This window comes from Protopterus annectens, chromosome 15.part0, assembly GCF_019279795.1.
Source record: "Protopterus annectens isolate FY-2018-M chromosome 15.part0, PAN1.0, whole genome shotgun sequence".
NCBI classification, from domain to species: Eukaryota; Metazoa; Chordata; order Ceratodontiformes; family Protopteridae; genus Protopterus; species Protopterus annectens.
In genome coordinates this window covers 418,020,834-418,039,930 of record NC_056749.1, presented here as the reverse complement: position 1 = coordinate 418,039,930, position 19,097 = coordinate 418,020,834, and the positions used below count along the sequence as shown (strand labels likewise).

General features: G+C 36.1%; 1 protein-coding gene across 5 annotated transcripts in view; it reads left to right on the top strand.

Moving 5' to 3' along the window:
* The window catches only part of LPAR4 (lysophosphatidic acid receptor 4), a 429,914-nt gene extending 411,382 nt beyond the window's left edge, over window positions 1–18,532 (top strand). For all 5 annotated transcript variants that reach the window (XM_044057158.1, XM_044057156.1, XM_044057157.1 and 2 more), the window contains 2 exons: window positions 12,108–12,256; window positions 16,648–18,532. In XM_044057158.1, the coding sequence (XP_043913093.1) occupies window positions 16,805–17,935 (1,131 nt within the window). In that variant the 5' untranslated portion in view covers window positions 12,108–12,256; window positions 16,648–16,804 and the 3' untranslated portion in view covers window positions 17,936–18,532. The remainder of the gene's footprint in view (window positions 1–12,107; window positions 12,257–16,647) is intronic.
* The last annotated feature ends 565 nt before the right edge of the window (window positions 18,533–19,097 follow it).

Here is a 19,097-nt window from a genome sequence, read left to right as displayed (position 1 = left end):
TATGGATGCCCTTCTACCAGGCCAGTTTTGTTATCTTGTTGCAGAGATAACACATTAACTGGCAAAGTATGACTCTGCCAATCATCAGTGCTGGGCAAGCACTTCAAATTCCCTTGCTCTGCTCCCTGGCATACAGAGATGCTTCCTTTATCTCGATCCCTTCTGTCCTTGCTAGCCATCCATGTGGACCAGTTTAGATTGTTAGCACCAGGGGCAGATCTATTTCTGCTACACTAAAGGTACAGAATTAAGAGGTGAATATAGCCATTACCCTGGAGCTTGTGTCTCTGCTAATTTTGTAGCCCGCACCCAACACAGCTACTCTCTTGCAAGCCAGACTGTTAACCCTTCTAGCATATTTCTGCTAAGAGTTTCATAGTCACTTAAGTAGTCATTCCACATGTGAGTCATGCACATTACTTATGTGTACATGTTTGCCAAGATGTCCAGTAGTTTAGACAGTACATTTATACATTTCAAGAACTTGCTGTTTGCCAAACTGAGATTGTTCTATTCACCTTTATAACCACTTATTTGCCAACCATTAACCGTCCTGCACTAAGCTGGTTCATTCATTTCTGTGCTGCATCACTACAGCATGGTGGGCCAAGCATACATTCACAGCCTACTGTAAACTCTGTGTTTACTTCACCACAAGAGTTAATCTTGCAGTAGATCAGATCACACCCTCCCAGGAAGGTGAGCAGGTGTCAGCAAACTAAAAGCATTATTTGCATTAAGACTTTAATTCTGAATCATATGAGCAGTTTTACTGTCTATCTATGTTACTATGTTACTATTTAAATTGTTGGTATTATGTTTTGCTTGTTAGTTTTCTAGTCTGGAAGAAAGAGAACACTGTGTAGGAGAAAATTAAGTAAGAAATGGATAGTTTAGGATAGAGCCCAATGTGACAATAGATATTATGTGATTACAGAAATTAAGGGGTGCTTACAAATGAGAGTTTATTAAGGTGACGTAGCAGCACTGAAGGTCAGTGGTCATTAATATGGAAGAGATAAAGAGCAGAATTCTTTTTAGACTCTGCAATGAAACAGAGGTAGAAAATTAACAAGTAGAAAACAGATCATGACAGGGGTGGGGGTATAGGAGTAACATTTATTAAGGATTAACAGAAATTAAGGTAAAAATGGTACAATAACCAGACCTCGGATAAGCCATGCTGCTACAGACTGACAGCTGTACAGTTTGGGAAAATTGAGATACAGCTGGGTGTGTTGTTGACATTCTCCATACATTCCTGTAGTATCATCTTATTGCATGGATGCTTTAGTAAATGCTCAGCATACTAGAAGATGGCAGCAGTATTCAGTGAAAGTCCGGTAAATACATAAAAAACAAATGTAATACATGCATACATGCATGCATGTATGTATATATACACATGTATACTATAGGCTAAATTAGATATAATTTCCAAGTGCTGTAATACCCTTTGTAGCAGTGCTGTCATAAAACTCTTTTAGAACTTTGCATTATCCTTTTGTTGTCTGGGGCTTCCTTGTAGGCTTTGACCCATATTGTTATGAATGCATCTTTATAACTTATTTGTGCAATTGCAACATGGCTGCTGCATCTGTGTTCACCTGTCCTGGCTTTCTGCAGGTCATTTTACAGGACCAGCACATCTTTTGCTTTTGTGGCTCCAGTGAATCCTTTCATGCCATTCTAGAGTCCTGGTTTGTTCCAGTGGCTGGAACTGTCCTGTTTTGAGGGTTTACATGCTTTTTGTTTGAATGAACAGAAAGTCGACAGCTGTTTTTGCTGACAAAGATGGTTATATTCTTTATTGGTTAAATGCATGAGTTATCAGAAAAGCAATGTCAAACATTGCTTTTACTGAAGAAATGACCATGAAGTAGAGGTAAGCGGGGATGAGAAATAGAGAGAGAGAGAAACAGAGAGTGTGTGTGTGTGTGTGTGTGTGTGTGTGTGTGTGTGTGTGTGTGTGTGTGTGTGTGTGTGTGTGTGTGTGTGTGTTCATGTGTATCCGTGTGTGTGTGTGTTCATGTGTATCCGTGTGTGTGTGTGTTCATGTGTATCCGTGTGTGTGTTCATGTTCATGTGTATCCGTGTGTGTGTGTGTGTTCATGTGTATCCGTGTGTGTGTGTGTGTGTTCATGTTCATGTGTATCCGTGTGTGTGTGTGTGTGTGTGTGTGTGTGTGTGTGTGTGTGTTCATGTGTATCCATGTGTGTCAGTGTGTTTACAAGCATGTGGGTGAGAACATTCATGGGTTAAGTTTAGAGTAAGGGCTAGATTTAGTGCTGTGCATGTTTGGTGTTGTGTGCATGTGTCTGAGTATCTTGTGTAAGTAGTACTGTTATTGAAAAGGCTTTTCATAAGGTCATAAGTAGGGTTAGGGTTTGGGGGGGGTGAAGTTTTACCCTAATCCTAACTCTGCCTTGCTGTTTTGTCCTTTTGAGAGACCTTGAATCCATTAAGTATCCAGAAATTCATTATAGTAGAAGATGCTTGTTTTTAGTTTAGCTGTAGAAGCAAACTGCACTTGAACCAAAGAACTGTCTTCATTGTATTTCACTTGCTACTAAATGTGTGTGTGTGTGTGTGTGTGTGTGTGTGTGTGTGTGTGTGTGTGTATGTATACATGTGTGTGTGTGTGTATATATATATATATATATATATATATATATATATATATATATATATATATATATATATAATAGATGTGCTTGTAAGTAATGAAATACCATAATTTCAACATGTTTAACATTGACACAAATAATAGAAAAATAACATCAACACATCTTTACACTTGCTCCAAAGCATATTCTTGCCCTATGGAAATGGAAAACAATATTTTTTGCATGTGGCAACCCCCCCCCCACACACACACACACACCCCTAGCTCTTAAATATACTCTGAGATCATACAATACCAGGGAGAGCGGATATTCCCCAGCCCTGGAGATTCTAAATTTCGCACACTTGTTTACCATCTTTTTTGTTGACAAGACAGATGCTGACTTTCAAGACTGTTGACCTTATTAAGAGCTGTTCTACAAATCTGAGTTTTATGACTTTATTTCTTAATGACTTAATGCTGTTAACTGCGTAATTTGTGATTTAAAGTCAGGAAACTGGTATTAATACACAGTCACATACAAGCACATATACAAACAGGCAAAAATGCACACAGACACAAAATATTCAAAAATCCCCATCATACTATCCCAAGTACGAATTTCTAGAGTTAGGATAACAAAATGTCAGTCATGATTCTGGATTTTGAGCCCATGTAGTTAAACAATATATGATACACTACATCTCTACAGTTATGATGGTTTTGCATAGGAGCAAGTTCTCAACATCCCACTACCAAATCAATATATCTGTGAGGTTTTATCATCTCAGACATGAGTTTAGCACCAATGTTTTTGTGGAACTAAATATTTCATTCAGCTCTAAGGTAGTGTTGATGATCTGAGATAAGCATTGAATCTGAAATTACAGAGATCTTTAGGGAACAGAAAACTATCAATATAGTTAACCCCTCTAGCTGAGGGCTGCAGCAGAATTTGTTCCGTATGGATTCATAAGCAGAAGTTTCTTAAGGAACAGAAGTTGCAGTAGGGTCATAGTTGTGTAGCACAGTAATATAGTCAGTAACAGGGGCTGGCTCATTCTCAACATAATTTAGCTGAGTGCCTACAGAAGCGGTAATGTGGTAAGTTGAAAAAAAAATGTCTGTCTCAAGAAAGTGAAACTGGTTTGTGAATGCTGAACCCCCAAGGTCATAAGTGTATGTTTTTTTACCATGAACATTGGTGATAGTAGAACTGTTTTAGGGAACAAACAAGTAAAGTTGTGATATTTAAAGAACAAGGAAGCCTGAATGGTATGATGTTCTTACATTTTTTTTAATAATAATCATTTTTTTGAACAAGTACATTGTAGCATCACCAATTATGGAATAATGACCACAGCAATTCACTTTCATTAAGCTAAAAAAATAAAATGTATTACAGAAAATATGTGAGTAACATACAAATCAGGGCATTTGTGTGCCAGTCTAAAAATTAAGTACTTAATGTATTTTCTTTTGCTTAGCTGGCTCATTTGACATGAGGTACTGTTCCCCAGTCTGGCACTTCTAAATGCTAAATTGAGCAAAAAAAGGTCCTTTCTATGATCTGGCCCTCATCCCTTTGCATAAAGCAAAAAAAAGTCCATTCTGGCTTATCTGTCATTCCTAAGGAGGAAGACCATCAGCTCGTAGCACCTTCCAGCTCCACTGACCTCCATGGCACGATCTGATGATCTGATAATCAAGGCCTCTTAACACCTTGGGCCTGAGGCAGCTGCCCAAATCACCTCACACTACCTTCACTTTTGGATATTGCTTAGTCTTTTTAAGAAAGTTATTAATTTTGGCTATTTATCTCCTATGTAAAAGTGATGTATGCAGTTGTCTTCCAATAACCACCAACACAAATTAAATAAACCACTTCTCAAGTTTTGTAGCTAAAGTGGAGCAAATTTCTCTTTTCAGTTTATACAACAGATTGACCATAGATAAGAAACCTTGATGAATTTACTTGCTGGGACTATTAGTTCCAGGTGCAAACTGTTTTACTACTTCCTAAGAAAAATCTCCAGCTTGTACTTTCACATTATGCATCTAAATTACTTCATATGCTAATGATGAATTTGCTTGAATAAGATACATTTTATATTGGATTATTCATAGGTTGGTACTAGGCTATCGGCCCTAGGGCTTATAGAAGCGTAGCCATAACAATTCCCTGGATATTTCTTCCCACAGTATTTACTTCCCTGGACCCCTGTCTAGCAGGCTGACTGATATGATTCGCAGGGTGAATCTCCTATCTGCAGGTAAACACTAGAGGCCAGCATGAGCAGTCAGATACTTTTATAAGAAACTGATTAAATAACTATGAAACAAAACAAAATAGGTTTATTTTCAAACCGGTTTCGGCTAAACAGCCTTCTTCAGTGAAACATAACATATATTTTAATTAGCAAACACATGAGTATTTATATATCTCACCAACCAATGGCTGACAATGGTATGGTCCATCCCCATAGTTAATATTAAGTACATAGTAAAATACAGGCACATCACAAGAAACTGATTAAATAACTATGAAACAAAACAAAATAGGTTTATTTTTAAAACGGTTTCGGCTAAACAGCCTTCTTCAGTGAAACATAACATATATTTTAATTAGCAAACTCATGAGTATTTATATATCTCACCAACCAATGGCTGACAATGGTATGGTCCATCCCCATAGTTAATATTAAATACATAGTAAAATACAGGCACATCACATCAAAGTTCATAGTATAGAAAAATATACATTATTATAACCACATAATTACTAGGGTGTATATAAAGATAAACAAATAATATTAATCTGGTTATGTTAGATAATGCCATAGTGTGTGACTCCTAAATAAAGAACAAAATTGTGTGTCCACAATAATAAAGAAAAATAGTTAAACAACTATTTTGACAAAATATATCCAAAATATAATACAAGGTTACCTGTTAAACTAGCACATCAGAATGTCCTAAGGCAAGAGTATATAGACATGATATCAAATATGAAATCCAAATATTAGTATTTACATCACTTTAATATGACTATATTTACTAAAGTATCCCTTGTTGGTATCTGGTATAGATCACAGGGGTAACTGCACCAACTTATATTACCAAGGGGATATTCATCATATGAGATCCATAGTAAGTAATATGATAATTATTGACCATATAGATAAAGATAAAGGCACAATCTATGTATTGTAATCTCACAAAAATTAATATCATTTGAAAAAAATATTTAACAATTTCTTAGTCTTATAATTGCAACAAATTTAAAGATTGAATTAAAAAATACAGCATGGCAACAACAAATAACAAAGTAAATTCCAATGAAACAACATGTTAGGTAATATTCTAACACTCGGATCACATTTATCTGGATGAATCCATCCTTAATATGTTGATTTTAGTGTATACCAGGCAGTAAATTTTTATAGATGGTCATTAAGTCCTGGGGGAAAGAGTGCCCCTAGATGAATAATCCAATATTTTTCTTTGTGGTTGAGGATACTGTGCCAACCCTGCATATTGCTCCTGTCCCCAGTAATTTTATCAATAACCATGAACATAAATTTGGCATTTGGATGTTTGATAGTACGTCTTTACAAAGCGTTGGTATCCTTTTTGTTTTTAATATCACTCCTATGTTCACCCATCCTAATCCGTAGTGAGCGTGATGTTTGCCCAACATAAAATGCCAATAGAATCTCCTATCTCCCATCTAGTCATCAAGGTTCCTTTTAAAGAGGGCAAGGAGGCGCTTTGCTTGACATGTATGGGCAGTCTATTCCAGAGTATGGGGAGTCTCTGGGTCAGGAACCTATGCCTCCAGCATGTAACCTTTTTGTTTGCTGTCTTTTTTATTGGTTGTATAGTAGCAGTATAATTACCAAGAAGATACCATGCTGAAATGTTTGGATGTGGTTTGTCTGTCAGAGCGATACAAATCAGAAAATCAAATAGTTTTGCAGGTATCCTGACTCGGATCCAAATGTGAGGTCATTTACTTGGTTATCTGCGTTCAGTGATGTTACTTGTTAGAATTGTTGTTCTTATAAAGTGGTCCTGACTCACCTGCACATAAAATGCTGTATTTTAGCGGTCTGTTTAAAATCTAGTAAATTGTTGCTCTGACAAGCCTGTCAGCATGTCAGCCCTGAAATCTACTAGCCAGTTTTCTATTATGGGTCTGATAAAGAAACACTTTGTCTACAAACAGAGTAGCTCGAGAAGAAGAGTAACATTTCAAGACGAACTTCATGCTCTGAAAATGCGTCAGCAATTTTGTATTTTAAGAATTACTGTAATTAAGGTCTGGCAAAGTTCACAACTCTAATAATGTTGTTATTGCTAGAGTAATTCAGAAACTTATCTGCACTTTTTTCAAGGATAATCTTCAGCAGTACTCTGTGTTTTCAACTTTAAAAATCTGTGCCTATTTTTGGGCATTTGTCCCCTGATTCTGTTAGGCCTTGTCCAGATTTTATGCACTAAGGTTGAGAGGTATGCTGAGTTACTATCTGCAATTCATTATACAGAAGCCCCCAACTACATTTGTGCATCTATGTAGCTAGCAGCATTGAGTTTTAATTGTGAAACAGTCCAGTATAGAAGTAAGAGAATGTTTTGTATCATATATGTAGCTTATTACAGAACAGCAGATAGGATACAATTTGTCTGACAGTTACCACAAATAATTTAGGCTATCTGCTACCTTTCTCTCAGCCTCTGTTTGTTTACTGTGTGACTGATCAAGTCACTTAATCAGTTAGTATTCTGGGAGATTGTGACATTTATGCACATCAGCGTTCTCCTGGACCCATGCCTAGTAACTACCTAAAATCATATGGACCTAAGAAATATTTATCTAAAAATGGGTAGGTACACTATTGCAGCAGTCAGCATTGCTACCCCTCAGCTTTTGATTCTTTGGTTTGATTCCTGGCTGTGGTACTTTCTTTGCAGAATCTGTATGTCTGCTGTCTGTCCATATGGTGTTTTGTCAGGTGCTTTGGTTTACCCCAGTATTCTAAAGATGTCCTGTTACATGAATTGGCTATCCCCTAAATTGCTCGTGTGTTTGTATGCATACACCATGTATGAGTATGTGTGCATTCAGTGATGGGCTGGCATCTTCAAAACAATTGGCTTCTCTTCTTTACAGCCACTCCTTGCTGGGATAGAACCTATATCCCCCATGACCCAGGAGTAGGTATCACATAATGAATGAATGATTGACAACAGTATAGAATTGCAACAGCAGCTTAGGTCTGACGACATTACACTGTAGACATTAGAAGTGATTATGTATTTCCATTAGTTGTTAACATGCTTGCCGTGGGTCTATATTGCATCCACGAAACATATATTCATCGAATATGCCTTCCGCAAACAACAACCGACAAAAGTCACTTCAGCGAATCGTGAAAGTTTTCCCATGGTTCGCAAACACTTGCCCACCAATTGTCCGAAACACACAATGGACTAACTCAAATCCATCCAAGTAGAGGGCTGTGCCCCCACCCCCAAACTATATATAGCAACTCTGAGATTGCACTACAGTGGGGAAAAGGGCGAGTTTAGGTTGGTGGGCAAGTAGTTCAGTCTAAAAGTCTATTTGCAGTTATTAATTAATGTTGTGGTAGCGAACTGACACTGATGTGGTTGTACAAGGACTGAGATTTGTTATAGTCTTTTGGTGACTTTTCCGGGAGTGGATAAGACACTTTACAATTTTACCTCATCGCTTATAGTTATGAAGTAGCTTAGTAAAGTGTGAGGAATGAGGGGAACTTGCCAATTCTTGACATGAGCTGGGAGTCATTCACAGTATCAAAAACATATAGCAAAGGGAATTCCCTTTCTACGCCAGTCAAGATTGATGTTTGTGATTCTTGACAAGAGTTGTATGTATTTCAATTCCATCTTCTTCAAGAAGCATATACAAATAACATGGATTTATTTAATTATTTTTATTAAATAAGTGAAAAACATAACACTTAAAACAAGAATCTTAAAAAGCAAATAGCAAACTGTAATGAACATTAAATATGTATAAAAAGCAACATTGTTGGTATATGAAATTGTGATTAAGGCTTAGAAATAGTTGTATGATATATCATTCAAATATAAGTGGTAGTAATCCATAGAAATGCTGAGTAATTCCAAAAAGTAAATTATATTTCAGATTTTTTTAATATTATTTAAGGAAGTGAACATTATAACAAGTAGATTCCTTCTGCCAGTTTGGGTTGATCTGAAAACTTAAGTAGCAATTTGTCAAACTCCTCAGGGGACTGTTTAATTTACTCTTATACTCTTTTGCAGTAACTGTTTTGGGATAAAAGATGGGACTAGTTTCACTTATCTCATTTCTCTTCCATCCTAAAGCTTTTCCTCCAGTGTCCAAAGTGCAGCATTTCAAAAAAAAAAATAAAAATTAAAAAAACAGATTATTGGTTTACCTAAAAGCTTAATTCAGTCCTCCTTGCATTAATTCCGTTTACTTTGTGCTGTACAGCATTTCCAAAACTTGTGTAATGTTTTTGCCCAAATATATCCAACAATTTTGAGTGCAAGAATTTTCAGTTTCTATACAGCCCATCTGATATTTAAGTATAACATGCTCTCATCTCCAAATAGGCAAAACTGCTCTTTATTGGCTTCATCTTCTAGTTCTTTTAATTCCTTTCTTACCCATAAAGATAATTCATAGCTTACTATCAAAATAGTCCAGAAGAAAAAATATGGTCCCAAGTGAAATGGGACATTCTTGTCTAGTATCATTGCATAATTTCCTTTTTTTAAGATAGTTCACATTTATAATTATGTTAACAGTTTGTTTACTGTACAGTGCTTTTATTTAGTTAATGAAAATTCTCTTCTGTTTAGAACTTCAAACAGAAAAGTCCAAATTGTGGAGTTAAAAGCCTTATTTTAAGTTAAATACCACTACTCTCACCCCAACTTTGTCTTACATAACCTTAAAAAAAAAACTGGCAAGGACTTACCAATTAAGGGTTGTCTAAATCAATTGGAATTTAAGGAAAAGTGCATGCCTGCTTTTTAAAGTAATTGTCACTGCAACTGAAGTTGCAGCCTAATGTGACTGTTTACTTGACAGTATTTCCCACCTTTTAGCTCTGAATTCTTCTGTTGCTCTTCCCCTTGTCAGCTTCTGTTATATACCCTAGCTACTGTTTTATTTTTTATTTGCTAAGTTGTCTCATGTTACTATAATTACTTATTTTTTGCTATTCCTATAGTTGCCCAGAAGCTTGTCTTAACATTTGCTTTGTCATTTACCACTGAGTGTATGCCCATTTCAGAATTATTATCTAACTGTGCATGTGTGTTTCTTATGAAATGTGTTTTTGATATGTAACATATCTCGTCTTGTAACTGCTGTAAATGGGACCTGCACAGCTGGAGATTTAGGACAGCAAGATAATAATAATAATAATAATAATAATAATAATAATAATAATAATAATAATAATAATAATAAAATAAGTAGATGAACAGTACAACGTACATGTCATATACCACACAGAGGAATATGGTTTGAAAAATAATCAACGTACATTTCTTAGTTTTGAAGACTCATAATCGGAGCGATTAGACCATGACAGCATATTTGATGAGAATATGTCTATTACTTTTCGAGGACAAAATAAAATGTATTGTAATTAGCCAGCAACCCAGTTTTTATTTGTTCTATGTGTCTGCCTGCAGTGGAGATACAGATGTGGAAAAGAATCTTTGCAATCCACGTCTGTGTAGTCATTTCATCTCTTAGCTGTTTGTGAATGGCCTGTACTGTACAGAAAGTCAGAGTTCATTTGGTTGATTGCACACTGTTACTATGTTGAATGATTTTATTTTAAGTTATCTGGAATATCTTGATATGTAATTGCTGTATAGTGCACCACTTGCAATGTATTAATGTCTTATAATGTACAGTCAGAATGTTTGTAATATGTAGCTCACTAAAGAAAACAGACGTGGTTAGAGATGGCTGTCCTCTGTAGAGTCAAAGCTGGCTCACCTAATGACCATAGTCTGTCCCTGATCTGGCGCTCAGCTCTTTAGATGAAGAAAAAAAAATAACAAAGGTCCATTCTCCTATTCTGGCACCTCCATTTCCAACCTTTTCCCATTCAGTGGCACCCTTAGTGTGGTGTGCCAAGACAGATCCCTGCCCCTGCACTTGTTGAATTGGAGAGCAAAAAAAAAAAAAACAAATAAATAACTTCAGTTCTTACCCACAAGGAGCTCTGAAGTGCTTTCCTGTACCTGTATTCAGAAATGCCAGTGCAAAAAACAGGGCAAGAATTCCACTTCCTAATCAGAACCTGTAGTACCTTGTGCCCAGAGTGGCTGCCCCCATCTCCCCACTCTTGCTACACTTATGGATTTCTGGTGGCTCCCCTCCCCTGGTCATCACCAGCATCTGGTACGGTTTGTTTCATGGAGTAGTGCTCTACTAGCGTTATTTGGAGTTGTTGCAATGTCGTGGTGATGTTTGCAAATGTTAAGAAGTGTAACTAGAAAATAATTCACTCAGGTTTTTTCTTTTTTTTTTATTATTTTTAACACCTAGTAGCACTTTGGACATCAACCTTGCTTATCATAGCTCCATTCTTTAGACTTATTGAAGGTTTACATAAATTACACCACACTTTGGCCACCTTCCAGGTAGCCAGTAAGGAAGGACTAACTCTACAAAGGACAAGGCACTAAATCCAGTGTGTCATCATCACTGATGCTTCATTAAAGCTGTTTTTTCTTTGCTGTCCTTGCACTCTGTTGGTGATGGTCATGCTTACTGCTGACACTGCAGTAGTATCCCAATGACACCTAAATGCTTCCAAGCTTGCATCAAATTGAACAACAGTGCCATGGTACTTGACAGGCTAACCTCCCATCACATTGCAGTGCTGAAGGGTTCCTTACAGCCTGCACTAGGTGTCATTGGAGTTACTGACTAAACAGCCCCATGCAAAGGATGGATGAACCAGCTGTTACCACTCACACCTACCCTTGTCGGCTGGCTCTTGTAGCAGTCAGGTCACAAATTCAGTCCTGAGTCATCTTGCATTGTAATCATAGCTTTATCTCTCTGTGCCAAAGAGCTGTCTGCTTATTCGGTATATCTGCTTAATAGGGACCAAACTCATGTTGCAGTATTCTCCTGGCATAAAACAAAACATCAAAAAATATTGCCCACATTTCCAGTCTCACATTGACTGTATAGTTGAAGTGTTTGAATTTGTTCATTGGAGACTAGGAAATAGTGTAGAACCTTTAACAGGCACGTATACTTTAGTTGTTACTTTTTTTAAAGGAATGTGTAAGTTAATGTAACTTTGCTTATGATGGCATTGACTATACTATTTTACATGAAAGAATTTTTTTAATGAATAACTACAGTGGTTTATAGAAACTGACCTGTATTGATGATTTTTTTTTCCTGTTTATAAATGACTTTCAGTGAACTGAGACAAATTCAGATCCAGTTCTAATCATTTGAAAATCTGACTGAGAATGATTCCAGAAGGGATGGATCCAGAAGCCATTTAGGATGAAGAACAGAGTATAGAGAGCTCAGATGGAATTCACCACTGAGAAGTACTTCATCAGGTATGTTAGTTCAGTGCTCATCTGGTGTTGTTAACTTCATTCACTGTAAATCATGTCAGCACAACATATGCAGCCATAAAGATAACTGGCAAAGTTCAGTAAATTCTCTGAGACATGATGTATTTGTAAGTAGAACCCCTGTCTGCCAGAGTAATCTGTGTTGTAATACTGGAAGCATTTGTTTCTCACTTGACGTACTGCACCTGGGTGGGAAGTTTGTGTGAACTTAGTGATTTTAATCCGAGTTAGATGGCTAATAAATAATAATAAAGAAGGGTTTGGGGAAAAGTTTGTCTTTAGAACCATCTTGCAAAATGTGAATAATATTAATGTTGAGCACAATTCTAAAAAAATCCTGAATGAAAATAAATTGACTTTCTTTTCTCAAATTACTTTATTGAACTTCAAAAAAATTGCAAAACTGAAGTTCTTTTGTGGGCCAAATAGGTATTAAAATAAATAAATGCAATGGAGAGAACAGTTTAGTTACACTTGTAGTTTGTTCTTGTCTGAAAATGGAGTGACTTGGTGTTACTGGTACTGTAATCGTCCATTCAGTGGAATTATTTTTACTAGCTCAGCATTGGTTGTTTTTCTAGTGTGCTGTATGACGTCTTCTATTTCTGCACCTTCAATGGTTTTGAATGCTTTGATTGGTTGTGCAGAATGTTAACATAATGGCATTTTAGCCTGCCAGTATAATGAAAGGACTCATGTTGCCTGCAGCCACCTGCATTGTAGAATGGCAGATAGTGGACACTACAGGGCTGCAGTTTACTTATACCTTTGTATACAAGCTGCTGCACGTAGTCTTTCTTTTTATTAATTAGAATTATTTTTATTTTAGGTTTATGCAGCTATGCTGACAAATGTGTCTGCTGTACAGTACAGAACAGCAAGACTCTGAGTAAGTAGTTCTGGAAGGCATAAATGACAATCCACAAAGACACAAGTAACATAATCCTACAAAAAAAGTGTCTCTGAGTCTCCATTTGTATAGTATGCATGTTACTAAAATCAGCATTATTGCAGATAACAAGAACTCTGCTTTCCTACACAATCCATTTATTTTATATTTATAATGTGAGGTCAAACAGATACAAGAAAATGAGGAAAACTTTGTTTTATTACAAAAAGTCTAAGTACCCCAAACAGTTGAAGAACCTCAGGCACACAACAAATCAGAAAGCAACAAAAATAACCAGACGTCCACCATTCTATTACTTGTAGTTTAATAAAATCAGTAGGATAAAACAAAACTTTTGAGTCAAACTCTTCCTCAGTGTATAAAGCACAAAATTACATTCACGTCATATATATATATATATATATATATATCACACACAGCCAAACAATTAACACATTAATTAAGAATTTAAAGTGATAAAAGAAAACCAAATGCACCCAACTTACACAGACACTGATTTAATCGAATAAAACAACAGAGTAAACACTTTCACGACCAAAAACTGTCGCTTCATCAGAGACACTGTCTGATGAAGCGACAGTTTTTGGTCGTGAAAGTGTTTACTCTGCTGTTTTATTCGATTAAAGTCAGTGTCTGTGTAAGTTGGGTGCATTTGGTTTTCTTTTATTACTACTTTGTTTTTGTACCCACCCCACCCTTAAGTTGTTTTCTTTCATTCAAAGAATTTAAAGTTCCCCAATAACATATACAAAGGTTTTTATACATGTGTGTGTATATATATATATATATACATATATATATATATATATATATATATATATATATATATATATATATACATACATTTAAAAACAAAATATTGCACATATGACTACACTGCATCATGTTTATCTTTCAAAATTGGTTTGATACTGTTACTACTATTTAACCCAGGTGGGTGGTCTGCCCTAAAATGGTTGATCCATTTATATTCAACCAACTCACTATATGACTATATGTCACACTTTGACAGTGGGCATCCAGGATACTGTAAGAAGAACTTAGTGAAACAGCAATTCATTTGAGCAGCTAGATTGAACACCAATGAAACACTGTTTAAGGAGGAGTTGGGAAGAATGACATCTATGTTTTCGGATAGGGGGTACCCCTTGGATATGCTCACTACTATCATGAAGGAAGTAGAGGACAATAGGGGAAATAAATTCCCTTGTATATTGAGTAAACCTGAATTTTTATGTAAAATAGGTCAGAATAATACCATGCACACTGACTCTTTTAAAAATGCTATGGTTATAAAGTATAGTGAAATTAACCATGAAATAAAAAAGGTTATTTCACAGAATTGGGTGATTTTGCGAACGGACGAGGAATTGTTTCAGCATCTAGGGGGTACCCCTGTCTCCATTCATAAGGTGAATAAGAATGTTAAGGAAATATTGGAAAAAAGGGTTCAGAGGTTTATAAGACAGGTGCCACCAAATGTGGTAGGTGCAGCTACTGTCAATTTATTGTTGATAAGGGAGATGTTACTTTGAACAACTGTTTTCGTCCGAACATTACTTTTTGAAAGGGTACTTGTAATACCATTGGTCTCGTATACTTGGCCCTTTGTAATGTTTGCCACTCATTTTACGTAGGGAAAACAGAGAGAAAATTGTCTAAAAGAATTTATGAACACTAGTATGACATAAAAAGCGGTAATCATAAGACCATATTATTTAGACACTCTTGTGTATGTGAAGGGTTCAAAAAATGTGTTTTTGGCATTCTAGAAATAGTTCCAGTGGATGCCAGGGAAGGAGCCTGGCAAAATAGGATTGAATACAAGGAACTCCTCTGGCAGCTTAGGTTAGATGCTATGCAAAAACCAGGTCTTAATGATAATGTTTCCATCAACCCTGTGTTAAAAATGAGGGCAGCTAAGTTGTGAATGGCTTTGTGTTCATAGGTTGGTACTAGGCTATCTGCCCTAGGGCCTATACAAGCCTAGCCGTAACAATTCCCTGGCTATTTCTTCCCTTAGTATTGTAAGACCTTGGATTGATGGACTATGTATATATTTTTTTTATCTGCATGTTTATACTTGCATGTAAGTTTTTTTTATGTATTATATGTTTTTTGAATAAGTAATTATGTTTTTACTACAAAACATTTTATCATAAAATTCACCAACTAAACATGTTGATGGAACGGTTAAACATTTGATTTTTTAATTGTTTTGTCAGTTAATTGGATAATTGATTTATTTAGGAGTATAAGAAGGTGGTGATTTTACTGTTTTGTCAGTTCTGATGAAGCCTTAGAGCTGGACAAAAGCACTCAACTTGTATTTTAATAAATGGATTGTATACCATCCTTTGACTGAATACTGTGGAGTTATTTGGCTTTTTGGAAAGAGTTAGATTCCAGAAGTATTGTACAAGAAGCCACTTAGACCTCAGTGCACACTTTTATAAAGCACTATAAACTAAATTCCGTCTCCATTTCTAGGACAGGCTTTAATAGGACCATTCTCCAGAGGTTCATGGGCCCATATCCTTAACCCTCCATGTCAGTTTAAGGTATGGATGTCTACCCATACAGCTTAGGCTACTGCTGCAGTGATCCTAAAAATGAATATAGTAAAGCTGTATAAGTAAACTTACCATAACAGTAGATGTTCAAATGGTCATTGCTGCAGTAGCTGCTCCCTCCACCACTCTTATTTTTTGTACAATTTTTTGCCAGGATATGTATATGTGTTTTTCTTTTCCTAGCATTGTCTTCTCAGAGCTTTAGCTTCTCTCTCGCTCCCTCTGTCTGTTGGTATGAAAGTTCTGAAATGCTTGGTGCCCAAACTTATCGTCTTGAGTGGACTAACAATCTGGGTATGTAGAAGGTGCTCTGAAGCTTTGGAAGCTCTCTGGCTGTTAGATCATTAACAAGATGTAACCTGTACAGCTTTGACTACTGCAACACAAAGCCACTTTAAAATACTTCAGCAGACTTAATGAAGACCTGCTGACCATATCTTTGAAAAACTGAGTTGTAGGAGAAAATGGGGTGCAGTTTTGAGGGCAGAGAGGATGACAGACCAAATACAGAGAGATTAATTTTAGTTCTACAGAGAGGAAATGTACTTGTTAGCTAATCTCTGTGAGTAAACTTTGTTTCCAGATTCAAGTAGATTCAAGCGTGTATGAGATAAATGATTTGAGGGGTGGCAACACATGATGGCGTTTTTGTATGGTCCTTATTAATAACATTCAGCAGCTAATGATAACACAACTGATGTTAACATTCCATGTAACAATGATGTTTTGGATAAACAATGTTCTAGGGTATGTACTAGTTAATTGTAAAATGAGTGAGTCTTGCCAAGTTAAATGACTCCATCAGATACTGCACTGTTCCTGTGTACATTTCTACATTTCTATACTAAGTTTTCTATGATCTGTTTCTTTTTTTTTTCTTCTTTTTTTAGGATAATCCCTATATCCTCTACTGTAAGTATGATGTCATGCAAATATCAGAAGGATAATGGACCTTATAAGAACATATTTACCATTACTCGGAGGTACTTTGCTGATGCTGCAAAGTAAACTAAAAGTTTATAAAAGATTTTATGGCAACTAACACTAATGGAATGGGTAACTACAGTGATAACCAGTCACGCTACTGAAAAGTTTATAAAAGATTTGACAGCACCTAACACACCTGGAATGGGAAACAACAGTGATAACCAGAGTTGCTCTACTGATGATTCTTTCAAGTACTATCTTTATGGAGGTGTATACACTGTGGTGTTTTTTCTTGGACTCATCACAAATTGTGCTTCCCTCTTTGTTTTTTGCTTCAGGATGAAAATGAGAAATGAGACAACCATCTTCATGACAAATCTTGCTGTTTCAGACTTGCTTTTTGTCTTCACATTACCTTTTAAGATATTTTATAACTTCAAAAGACATTGGCCTTTTGGAGATGGCCTTTGCAAGATCTCAGGTACTGCATTCTTGATTAACATTTATGGAAGCATGCTGTTTCTTACATGCATCAGTGTTGATCGGTTTCTTGCAATTGTGTATCCCTTCCGCTCCCGAACAGTGAGGACGAGGAGAAATTCAGCCATTGTATGTGCTGGTGTTTGGATCCTTGTTCTGAGTGGCGGTATCTCTGCATCATCTTTCTCTACCACAAATGTGTCCGAGTCAAGCACCACTTGTTTTGAAGGCTTCTCTAAAAATGTGTGGAAAAACTACTTGTCTAAAATTACTATATTCATTGAGGTGGTTGGATTTTTAATCCCTTTGCTTTTGAACCTTACTTGTTCCTCTCTGGTTCTGAGAACTCTCCGGAAGCCTGCTACTTTGTGTCAGATAGGCACTAACAGAGAACGAGTACTAAAAATGATAGTTGTCCACGTTGCCATTTTCATTGTTTGCTTTGTACCGTATAATTCAACACTTTTCCTCTATGCTCTTGTGCGGTCTCAAGCTATAGCAAACTGTTATGTGGAAAGGTTTGCTAAAACAATGTATCCAATAACATTGTGCATTGCTACACTAAACTGTTGTTTTGATCCCTTTGTTTACTACTTTACATCAGAATCCTTTCAAAAGTCCATTAATATAAAGCCTCATTTAAAAATGGATTCTGTTTTCAGAAGTGAGGCTCCAGTGGCCATAAAGACTGATACGCACACATTGTCAGAAAATCTTCAAGAACAAGGAATCACTAACGGGGGTGAACTTATGTCAGAATCTCAGTTCTGAAGCCACAGATGCCATGTTTCAAACTGCATGTACAGCTGCATGACAACTGACTGCTAAATTACAAGTCACCCAGTTAACTGTACCATGGTTATATGATAAACATAATGTCTGTCTTCAAGAGCTTTTCTCAACGACCTTTCTGTTTTGCAGAAATACTTTTAACTGTGTACTACTGTCACACCTTTTCAACCCACAAAATGGTGAACTGGTTCTGAAATCTGACATATACAAAGAATTAAAAAGTAGCCTTTCAGCATTGCATCTCAAGAGTTAATTTCATTGACTTATTCAACATGTTTTTCATATGTTTCTTACGTGTGTTAATTTTAGCTGTTTTTACTGGTTTTATTCATACCATTGTAGTTCACTGTAGCTTCATGAAACTAAATTGCTCTTATTACAGGATTTTGATAAGATTAAGAAACTACTGACAGTTGCAGTATTTTCCTCTACAAATTATCACTTTTGTAAAGAAGACTACAAGCTTTGCATGGAAATATCTGCTTTACAGTTTACATAACTGTAACCACAGTTTCATACTTCACCATTGTTTTCCTAACGTGTCTGATAAGAATAAAAATGAACTGGAACTACAAACTGATGTGTCAGGTTTCTTTGACTGGTAGCCAGAAAAATAGTTAGGTTATCTTTAACCAGTACATAATCATGCTATTTGTTATGGACTTTTCCAAGATATTGCTAAAAAAGAAATAAAAACTTGCAGATGCGGCTTGCTAGACCCTTCCATACTACCTGCAAGGTTTGTTCTCATCCTAAACCAAGGTAAATTCTGACAGAAATGTCATTGAATACAGTGAATATTGTTGTGAATACACTGATTTAAGATTAAACAAGCATGGAACAAGTTACGTCTGTGACAGTAACAAACAAAAAAAAATATGATGATCACAGAAGAATCAACCAGTGAATTCAGTAGAAAAATATCAGTTTGCCAATGAAATGGCATGTGCTGTTTGTGTTTGACCAACAAAACAAGTTAATGGTAGCTTGCAAGTATCTTTACTGATTTTAGTACAGCAGTCCATCTAAATTAGGTTTGAAGGATGAATTTGGTATTAGAAGAAAGGTGACAGAGAACTGTTTAAGGGTGGATCTTTGTAGCTTGAGTCATATCTGAATGAAAGCATGATGGCTTGCATCA